General features: G+C 41.4%; 1 protein-coding gene across 1 annotated transcript; it reads right to left on the bottom strand.

Annotated features, from left to right (window-relative positions):
• Positions 1-39: 39 nt before the first annotated feature.
• Positions 40-10,622, bottom strand: LOC101859114 (BTB/POZ domain-containing protein KCTD5). Its single transcript, XM_005103310.3, has 6 exons — positions 9,790-10,622; positions 8,900-9,008; positions 5,024-5,115; positions 2,505-2,600; positions 1,394-1,516; positions 40-239 (listed from the first exon to the last, which is right to left on the bottom strand). The coding sequence occupies exons 1-6, from the start codon at positions 9,991-9,993 to the stop codon at positions 210-212; spliced, it is 654 nt and encodes a 217-aa protein (XP_005103367.1). The 5' UTR covers positions 9,994-10,622; the 3' UTR covers positions 40-209.
• Positions 10,623-11,589: the final 967 nt, after the last annotated feature.

Below are 11,589 nucleotides of genomic sequence, written 5' to 3'. Positions count from 1 at the left end.
CCCACACACACACACATATCCACCCCTACACACACCCACACCCACACACATATCCACCCCTACACACACCCACATATCCACCCCTACACACACCCACACCCACACACACTCTGTCCCATCCTGCGGCAGCCACAAGGTCGAGGTAAGGTCAAGGTCAGGGTCAAACAGTCCATGCTGCCGGTCAGCTCCTGGGCTCACTGCCCACAGGATCAGATCCTCGTCCCCTTTAACTGAAGAACCTGAGGGACAGAAAACACACACAATGGCTTTTACTCCACAATCAACCCCATTAGGCATTAGGTTAAAAGCAATTAGGCCACTTTTTAGTTTTAGTAAGAGTTTTACGGCACTTGCAACACAATAAGGTCATATAAGTGCCGAAGATTTTTTAAAAAGTTTTCATAGAGTTTTTACGATGCTCGCAAATGCATATGATCATATGAGCGCCAAGGGGTGGGTGTCAACAGAGAAGCCTTCACAGGGAATCAGACTTAGACTGCTCAGTTCTCTAGCTTCAACAGCACAAAGTCTGCTTCCACTATCAAGGAACCTCGGAAATAGCAGGTCAAAAGAGAGTGACAAACATACAAAAGAAGTAGAGGAAAATGACAATAGTAAGGATTAAGAAAGAAAAAGCAGCAGTTCCCTGTTGTAGATCAGGCACATTATGAGCGTGACATTGATGAACCAGCCCATTTACAATTCTACTATGCTTGAACGAGAAATGTCCCCCCTTTGGGAATGGCCTAAAGACACTACAGTCAGTGGCACTGGCCCGGGGGGAATGGCCTAAAGACACTCCAGTCAGTGGCACTGCCCCGGGGGGAATGGCCTAAAGACACTATAGTCAGTGGCACTGCCCGGGGGCGTAGGAAAAACAAAGACACACAATGGGTTTTACTCCACAATCAACCCAGTTAGGCATTAGGTTAATGCAATTAGGCCACTTTTTAGTTTTAATAAGATTTACGGCACTTGCAACACGATAAGGTCATATATTATATAAGCACCACAATAAGGTCATATAAGTGGCGAAGACTAGAGGTGTTACAAGAGAGTAACATACACAAAAAAAAGGAGGGGAGATAAGGACGATAGATTAGATGTTTGATAGGAAAGAAGGAGCAAACCACACCAGAGCACCCGCCAACCACCCACGGAGGGGAGATAAAGACGATAGATGTTTGATAGGAAAGAAAGAGCAAACCACACCAGAGCACCCGCCAACCACCCACGGAGGGGAGATAAAGACGATAGATGTTTGATAGGAAAGAAGGAGCAAACCACACCAGAGCACTCGCCAACCACCCACAGAGGGGAGATAAAGACGATAGATGTTTGATAGGAAAGAAAGAGCAGACTACAGCAGAGCGCCCGCCAACCACCCGCTCACCTTGGCTCTGTCGGAGGGCTCGTCTGATCCGTTGAGAAGCGTCGGACACTCCTTGGAGACCACAAACAGAAACTCCGCGTGGTCCTCTGTGCCATAGTTGTAGTGGGAGCCGATGTTGATTAGCTGTCGGTGACATATAGAGCGACACATTAGTGGGGGGACACGACACATTGCTACACTAGTTGTAGTGGGAGCCGATGTTGATTAGCTGTCGGTGACACATAGAGCGACACATTAGTGGGGGGACACGACACATTGCCACATGACACACTGCTACATGACACATTGCTACACTAGTTATAGTGGGAGCCGATGTTGATTAGCTGTTGGGGACACATAGAGTGACACATTAGTGGGGGGGACACGACACATTGCTACATGACACACTGCTACACTAGTTGTAGTGGGAGCCGATGTTGATTAGCTGTCGGGGACACATAGAGCGACACATTAGTGGGGGGACACGACACATTGCTACACGACACATTGCAATAAGACACATTGCTTCATGACACATTGCTACACTAGTGGAAGAGGGAGCCTATGTTGATTAGCTGTCCGGGATACACAGAGGGGGAGACACACATTAGTGGGGGGAAGACACATGGCTACATGACTCATTAGTGGAGGGGGACACAATGCATCGCTACAAGACACATTACTGGAGGGGGGAACATGACACACGACACATTACTGGAGGGGGGACACAACATGTTTAGTTTTAGTGTAATTGAGAGTTTTACTGCGCTTGCAACACAATAAGGTCATATAAGTGCCGAACATCAGGTGTGTTACAAGAGAGTAACAAACACAAAAAAAGGAGGAGGGGAGATAAAGATGATAGATGTTCTATAGGAAAGAAGAAGCAAACCACACCACAACATCCGCCAACCACCCACATGATACATTACTGGGGGGGGAAACACCACACACACACACGCACTCACACAGACACACACACAGACACACACACACACACACACACACACACACACACACACACACAAACACACCGACACGACACACACACACACCCAAACACAACACACACACACACACAACACACACACACACACACCCAAACACAACACACACACACACACACACCAACCTGCTCAAACTTCCACCCGTCGGGGATTGTAGAGACCATCTGTGTGAGCTCCTGACCCGAACATTGCATCACTCGGTACACGTTCTTCAGGAAGGTCTGTGGACAAAGAAAAGTTTCCGTTTTAGTAGAGGTTTTACGGCCCTCGCAACTGCATAAGGTCAATATAGTATAGTAGAGGGTTTTACGGCGCTCGCAACTGCATAAGGTCGTATGAGCGCCAAGGGGTGGGTGTCAACAGAGAAGTCCTCACAGGGAATCAGACTTACTCTGCTCACCTCTCTAGCTTCAACAGCGCAAAGTCTGCTTTGACTATCAAGGCACCCCGGAAATAGCAGGTCAAAAGAGAGTGACAAACATACAAAAGAAGTAGAGGAAAAAATGACAATAGTAAGGATTAGGAAAGAAAAAGCAGCAGTTCCCTGTTGCAGTTCAGGCACAGTTATGAGCATGACATTGTTGGATCAGCCCATTTACAATTCTACTGTGCATGAACAAGAAATATCCCCCCTTTGGGAATGGCCTAAAGACACTTCAGTCAGTGGCACCGTCCCGGGGGATGACAAAAAACAACACTACATCACTGGGTACACGTTCTTCAGGAAGGTCTGTGGACAAAGAACAACACTATATCACTCGGTACACGTTCTTCAGGAAGGTCTGTGGACAAAGAACAACACTATATCACTCGGTACACGTTCTTCAGGAAGGTCTGTGGACAAAGAACAACACTATATCACTGGGTACACGTTCTTCATGAAGGTCTGTGGACAAAGAACAACACTATATCACTCGGTACACGTTTTTCATGAAGGTCTGTAGACAAAGAACAACACTATATCACTGGGTACACGTTCTTCATGAAGGTCTGTGGACAAAGAACAACACTACATCACTCGGTACACGTTCTTCATGAAGGTCTGTGGACAAAGAACAACACTATATCACTCGGTACACGTTCTTCAGGAAGGTCTGTGGACAAAGAACAACACTATATCACTCGGTACACGTTCTTCAGGAAGGTCTGTGGACAAAGAACAACACTATATCACTGGGTACACGTTCTTCATGAAGGTCTGTGGACAAAGAACAACACTATATCACTGGGTACACGTTCTTCATGAAGGTCTGTGGACAAAGAACAACACTATATCACTCGGTACACGTTCTTCATGAAGGTCTGTGGACAAAGAACAACACTATATCACTCGGTACACGTTCTTCATGAAGGTCTGTAGACAAAGAACAACACTATATCACTGGGTACACATTCTTCATGAAGGTCTGTGGACAAAGAACAACACTACATCACTCGGTACACGTTCTTCATGAAGGTCTGTGGACAAAGAACAATACTATATCACTCGGTACACGTTCTTCATGAAGGTCTGTGGACAAAGAACAACACTATATCACTCGGTACACGTTCTTCATGAAGGTCTGTGGACAAAGAACAACACTATATCACTCGGTACACGTTCTTCAGGAAGGTCTGAGGACAAACAACAACACTGCTAATAGTGTGGTCAAAAATTCGTGGCACAACTTATTGTCAAATATCTCCTCAACTACTGAACATACACTCTCCAGCTTTTGCACAGCGACTTGTAGCAATTTGTCTTAACAGATCAATATTTTTGTACGTTAAAAATTTTTAATAAATACGGTTGGGACGAGTGCGTCATTTTTTTCTAATCGCGAGATTATCTTTATTGAACGCATGTTTTGAGAAATTTTAGTGCAAAAAAGTGTTCACTATAAAACTAATTTCTTGCAACTAGTTTTGCCCTTAAAAAGTGTCATTGGTGAGCTGTGACGTAAGCCATATGCGTATACAAAATGTGTGTAAGAAGCAGGAAGTGCTGTGAACAATTCTATTTTCCTCGTGAAGGAGGTTTGTAGTGTTTTATATAAATTCATGAAAAAAAGTTTTAAAGTCTAGCATCAATTTTTGTGGAAAAATATGATTAAGTTAAGACAAATTGAGACAAACTGCAGTGCAAAATATGGGTGACACTGACTCACCCGTTATAAAGATATTTAAGGATAAGTTGTGCCACGAATTTTTGACCGCACTATAGTTTTAGTTTTAGTAAGAGTCTTACGGCACTTAAAACACAACAAGGTCATATAAGTGCCGCAGAATAGAAGTCTTACAGGAGAGTAACATAGACAAAAAAGGAGGGGAGATAAGGGTGATAGATTATTTGATAGGAGAGAAGGAACAAACCACACCAGGGCACCCGCCAACCACATACATACAAAAGAAGTAGAGGAAAATGACGATAGTAAGGATGAGGAAAGAAAAAGCAGCAGTTCCCCCTATGTTGTTCCGGCACAGTATGAGCATGACATTGATGAATCAGCCCATTTACAATTCTACTGTGCATAGGAAAAAGTTAATATCTCCCCCCCTCCTTTGGGAATGGCCTACAGACACTTCAGTCAGGAGCACTGCCCTGGGGGGGGGGGGGGGGGAGGAACACGTCTAAACCAAAAAGATTTGCGTGCGCCCACAGTACCTGGTTTTGTTTGGCGTCCCTTTCTGTTATCCTCTCCTTCACCACCTTGATGAGCTCCGTGATGTTGTAGAACTCAGCCTCCTCCAAAACACCTGCACAAGCACACAAACAAAAAAATCCTCAATTGTTGGGGCAAATTTTTTAAAGGGCAATTTGGTCCTTTTTAAGGGCAAGCAGGCTAACCCAGATTTTGAGGGTTTCTCAAAATTTTGACCCACACCAAAAGTGGCCATTGCCCTACCTATAGGAGAAGTTTGGTTTCATTGGTGTGTATATTTGTTTGGTTATAGAGAAAACTCTCCATTGTCTTTTTAAAAAACTGAACAAGGGGCAAAAACTTTACCTTCGATTTTCTCAAAACAGCTTTTTTTGGGAAATCCCCCTTGTGCATAAAAGCGACCATTTGTGGCTTTCCTTCACAGCTTACCATCTCGTGACCTCAGTGCTTTCTTGTCGTATCCCCCTTTTTCTTAAACAATGAAAAATGTGACTTCTTCTTAAGCTCACTCTTTGTTATGAACTGTTTTCACTGTTGTGAAAAATGGAGAAGCAAGTCAATTGCAAGCCTTGACCATAGCATTAAACTGCATTTTGGTGAAGGAGAAAGGCGCATCTTTGGAAGAGCTTTGGGTGGGAGTAAACATTGAACATTTTCAAAATTTGGACTGAAGTGGAATACTTGTGGCAGTGAAAACATTTGGCTTTTTTTTATAGCCTTTTAAAAATGTTGCATTCTTTACAAAGAAAAGATGGGGGAAAGAGAAGGACGATAGATGTTTCAAAGGAAAGAAGGAGGAGAGAAAGGATCAATAGATATTTGATAGAGAAGAGATGGAGGGGAGATTTAGATAGATGTTTGACAGGAAAGGAGGGGAGATTTAGAGGACGATAGATGTTTCATAGGAAAGGAGGAGAGATAAGGACGATAGATGTTTGATAGGAAAAAATGAGGAGAGATAAGGACGATAGATGTTTGATAGGAAAGAAAGAGGAGAGATAAGGATGATAGATGTTTGATAGGAAAGGATGGGAGATTTAGAGGACGATAGATGTTTCATAGGAAAGAAGGAAGAGAGATAAGGACGATAGATGTTTAATAGGAAAGAAGGAGGAGAGGTAAGGACGATAGGTGAGTGTTTGATAGAAAAGAAGGAGGAGAGATCGGACGATAGATGTTTGATAGGAGAGAAGGAGGAGAGATAAATAATAAAAATAAAATAATATATAACATTTATAGAGCGCATTTCCAAAAAAAGTAGCTCAATGCGCTTTACATTGGAATACCCATTTTTCAAAAACCTTTCTTACTACTTCCTTTCTTCTCAAGCAATATACATTAATGCACACACACACACACACACACACACACACACACACACACACACACACACACACACACAGAGACTATTTTCATCCAGACATAGGAAAAGAACAAATGTAATGAAAGATAACGTTAAAAGCTTATGAAGGATAGGCCTGTAGGAACAGAAAATGTTTAAGATGTCTTTTGAAGCTATCAAGTGTTCTTATTTGTCTTAGTTTCATGGGTAATCTGTTCCACATAAATGGACCAAGATATGAGAAAGATCTCTCTCCATATGATTTGTATGATTTTACAGGTGTCACAAGTAGGGTGTTATCATTCGATGATCTTAGGTTTCTCCCTGGTTTATATATACTGATAAGTTCTTGTAGATAAAAAGGAGCAGTTTTATTTACACATTTGAAACACATGACGCAGATTTTAAATATTATTCGTTCTTTTACAGGGAGCCAATGCAGTTCTTTTAATAATGGAGTGACATGGTCTCGTTTTTTAGATCTTGTTATCAGTCTAGCGGCATTGTTTTGAATTACTTGTAAACGATTCAAATATTTGTTGTTCAGACCTGCCAGGAGTGAGTTACAATAGTCTAATCTAGATAGGATAAGAGATGTTACCAGTGTTTTTGTGGTCTCTTCGCTTAAGTACTTTCGAACTAGGCCTATCCTTCTCAGCTGAAAATAAAGGGATTTGGACAGAGATCCTACAAACGAGCCCATTGATAAGTGGTGGTCAATATATACACCGAGATTCCTGACAACTTCTTTACTAGATGTCATATGCCCATATAAATCAAAGTTGACACTTTCCAGATCTTTATTTAATCGTGGATTTTTTATAAGAATGATGTCTGTCTTTTCTTCGTTTAGTTTCAATTTGTTTACTGTCATCCACTTTTTGATTTCATAAAAACATTGTTTAGTGATGGAAATCATGTTTGGTAGATCTTGAATGGTGCCATTAACATACATTTGGGAATCATCGGCATAAAAATGATAATTCAATCCATGATTTTGTAAAATGCTTGCTAAGGGCTGTGTATATAGTGTAAAGAGCACTGGTCCAAGAACGGACCCCTGTGGAACTCCATAATCGAGCCTGACCTGCTTTGAAAAGCTATTTTTAATTTGCACTGACTGAACTCTTTCTAGTAAATATGACTTAAACCATGAAAGCACAGTACCCGATAAGCCAAATGAGCGCTCAAGTCTTGTGAGTAGAATAGCATGGTCAATTGTGTCAAAAGCTGCGGACAGATCCAAAAGAGTTAAAAGACAGATGTTTTTGCTATCAATGGAATCCAATAAATCAGACGTTACTTTTAAAAGCGCAGTTTCGGTACTATGATGAGTTTTATAGGCAGATTGGTAAATTTCCTCAAGACCATTTTTTCTCATGTGAGACAAAACTTGACTTAAAACAATCTTCTCTAGAATTTTTGAGACAAATTGCAAATTCGAAACTGGTCGATAGTTTTTAAATTCATTTTTATCAAGCCCGGGTTTTTTCAATAAAGGTTTTACAATAGCTTGTTTGAAAGTATTAGGTACTGTGCCAGATAAGGACGATAGATGTTTGATAGGAGAGAAGGAGGAGAGATAAGGACGATAGATGTTTGATAGGAGAGAAGGAGGAGGGATAAGGACGATAGATGTTTGATAGGAGAGAAGGAGCAACTCCCCCCATCCCAACTCCGATCTCCTCTGGGCTCCTCTCCCCTTAACTCTCCGCTCTTTGTTTCTACTGCTCTCCTCGATCTTCCTCACTGTTGTCGTTCAGCCACACCCCTGATCTTAGGGTCAGTAAGTAACCAAGTTTATTAATAATAAGAGCATTTGTATCCCGCCTTTCCCCACAACATGGGCCCCAAGGCGTACATAGGAGATTAAAAACCCATTCATACTAACACCATACAAATTCATCATGTGCGCACTTTTTGACAGCAACATTCTTTCAAACAATAAAAAATGCTCATACAAAAAGGCAAAGGTACTGTCCATTAATTAAAATATTTCTTAAATAGATGTGTTTTGAGTCCCCTTTTGAAAGTATCAAAGTTTTATTTCGGTCCTCAAATCATGAGGGAGAGTGTTCCAAACTGTTGGCCCAGAAAAAGAAAAAGCTCTCTCACCATATTTCTTCAGTGACACACGAGGTGTTGAAATTAGTCTAGAGCCACTGGATCTTAGTTATTCAGTGTTTAACACTTACAGTACCGCAGGCTCATATCTATAGAGAAAACTCAAAAACCCTTGGGTACTGCACCAGTTTAGAATGCTAAAGCCGTGGCAGAATTTTTTTTAATAAAAAAAAAAAAACCTCTGCAGCCCAAGAAACACGCTTTAAAAATTCACAGAGGTTCATCAACCATTCAGCTTTCATATAGAGTGACTTCCTTTGGTATTTACTTCAGCGCAGGACGTCCATTCATTGTTCAATTACGTTTAGTGTGCCTGGTTGCATCGGTGACTAAAGTCGCCAGCGGTAGTGAGCACATACTACGGCCTGGCGACGACGGTACTGTAAGTGTTAAAGTCAATAATAATTGTTACCTTCCTCTGCCAGATCTTTGTTCATCACCAACTTCCCGTGCCGCAAAAAGTTCAGGACCGGGCCAAAGTACGAGGGATCTCTGTCGATGAGGAAAGCTCCATCTGTGTCCTGAAACCAATCAGAAAAAAAAAAACACAACAATAATAACAACAATAGTAATATAATAAAGATTATAATAAAAATAATTATACGTGCCCATATGCTTGCGAGCGGCGTAAAACACTTTTACAACAACAAAAAATCTTTAAATAATACAACAGTAAAGTATTTAGTAAAATAGTAATCTCAACACAAAATATCACGCTTCGCAATACCTTCATCTCAACACAAAATATAGTGCTTCGCAAAAAATACCTTCATCTTACACAAAATATCGCGCTCTTCACTTCCACTTCATCTCAACACAAAATGATCGTGCTTAGCAACACCTTCATCTCAACACAAAATATTAAATGTTCTGTCGTCTGCCATCGTCTCCACTTTCTGTCCCCACCCCCTTGCCTCCTTTGCCCCCACCTCTGGGCTCCTGATTCTTTCTGCAGCCTTTCTACTGCTACTCCTTGGCTCCTTCTTACTGCTGTCTTTCAACCACACCCCTAATCTTCTGGTCGGAAAGATCTACACCTAGTCTTCTCCGACAAGGGCGGAAAATCTCGGAGAACCCGTGTGCATGTTGCGCACTCATTTTAAATATCAGATCCCTTGGTGGTCTAAAAACAATAAAGAGTAGGCTTTGGCCGCCACCTGGGCAAAATTCAAAATTTTTTAAGAACAAAGTTTATCATGGCGGAAAAATAAACTTGTAGGGACTCTAGATGGTAATTACCCAATTTCGATCAAAGTAACCCTGAAAATGATCTAGAATTTAGAATCTAGTTTCTAGTCTTACCTTGTCCGTGTTGAGATCTGCAGCTTCTTGAACAAGTCGGTACAGAAATGACTTCTGGTCCCTTCCAAGTGTTGTTCTTGTAGTCAAGAAAGTCGTACCTCCTACATTCAGTCTGACCCACTCACTTTTTCTAGAAATACTGTCATTTATGTCCATATTTGAGCTCGAGTTACAATTACCATTTGATCGATCTTGGCTGGCCATACTTTTTTCACCTTTGCACACAGTACTATCTTAGACAGGCTGTGTGGTAGATCGTTGGACACCGCAGAGTCCTAAATCCAGGCCTGGGCTGACTTTGATTTTGAGTGTGTTGACACTAGTATTGTCACTTTCTGAGTCCTTTCACTTTCCCTCATAAATTACCATAGATCAAGATCAGGCAGCTGTGTAAGACAAACTGAAAGGTGTGATCTTAACGCTAGAAGAATATTCAGTCTCAGCCGTAAGCAGGGCTTACATTGTATCTCTCTACAGGTAGTGGTTGGAGCAAGAGAGCAAGATTTACTTTCCTGTCTAATGTTCCAGAGCGCAGAATAATCAAAGATGATTGATCGGCAATCTCAACTTGCTAGATCTAGCAGTAGCCCCGTCACGATCTTTACTGTGCAAACGTAACAACACAATCATCAACACCCCAGAAATTCAAGTCATGTCGTCCACGAATATAAAACGAATGCATTACTCATCGACAGAAAATATCATGACAAAGATGAGCAGGGCATGGGTTTATTGTTTATTGGTTCCAGGTCGATTCCAGAGTCGATGCTGCGTTCCTTCTTCCTCTCCCTAGCCCAGATTGACATTTCCCATAGTTGGCCAGGTATTTGTTAACATGGTGCAAATGTGGTTGAAAAGTCAATGAAAAGCGAGTACAGAATTCCACGACAAGATGCGCTAGGCTAGAGTAGATCTATAACTGGGAAATGATTGTAGAAAATGAAACAAATTTTAATGAAGTATGCAAATCAGTGGCCCCCCACCCTTCCCCCTCTTCTCATACGGTAGACTGGCATAGTAAAATGAGCGATGCACCCTTGTATAACGGGGTCCAATAATATTGAGAAGAAGAGAGTCATAACAATATATTTAAAGAGGGGGGAGGGAAAAAATTCTTTATGCCACTGGCATAGATTCTAACATTTTTTCCACCACAATATTCTTATAATTCTAATATCGATTCATTGTACCGGTGTTTGGAAACATTTTTTTAAATTGAAAGAGACTTGGTAATTTTGGCCGAGAACAAGAAACCCGCGGCTTTGGCATACAAGGAATCTCGCAAGTGACGAAAGGCTGCGAGAGGTTTTGTCTATTTATACACTTCTTGTTTGATTTTCTTTGAATCCGTCTCCGTCCATAAATAATGCCTATTAAACCTCAATAAATACATTTTCGTGATTTAAAGGCTGAGTATAATAATATAACCAATACATTTTAATATATTCATTTTACATTTTCTCTCCAAGCTCCGATCTAACCACACTCTATGATGAGATGCATATGATGTTATCTCACATGCTTAAGAGAAACAAATACAAAATGATCTCGGGCACATTTTTAACAAGGCACGACTGTTTATAATTAGGCCAAATAAATAAGAGGCCTCGGATTGCACTGGGTACCCCTGAGTTAAGCAACAAACTGCCTGCCACAAATGAGGTAGCCTAGTGTTCTGTCTACATGTATTAATAAAACAGTAAACCTTTGACGAAAAGCGTGGCGCCCTATCAAGGTTAAACCTTTCCCAAAAAAATAGTTGAGTAGCCTAGACTCATTCTCTACGGGCACAGAAAAAAG

This window comes from Aplysia californica, unplaced genomic scaffold, assembly GCF_000002075.1.
Source record: "Aplysia californica isolate F4 #8 unplaced genomic scaffold, AplCal3.0 scaffold00367, whole genome shotgun sequence".
Classification (NCBI taxonomy): domain Eukaryota; kingdom Metazoa; phylum Mollusca; class Gastropoda; order Aplysiida; family Aplysiidae; genus Aplysia; species Aplysia californica.
This window is presented reverse-complemented; position numbering and strand designations above follow the sequence as displayed.

Coding starts and splice junctions, on each gene's coding strand:
- LOC101859114 (XM_005103310.3), bottom strand. CDS start 9,993: ATGGCCAGCCAAGATCGATCAAATGGTAATTGTAACTCGAGCTCAAAT. Junction 9,009..9,789: donor CAGATCTCAACACGGACAAG/GTAAGACTAGAA, acceptor GATTGGTTTCAG/GACACAGATGGAGCTTTCCT. Junction 5,116..8,899: donor CAAAGATCTGGCAGAGGAAG/GTAACAATTATT, acceptor GTGCTTGTGCAG/GTGTTTTGGAGGAGGCTGAG.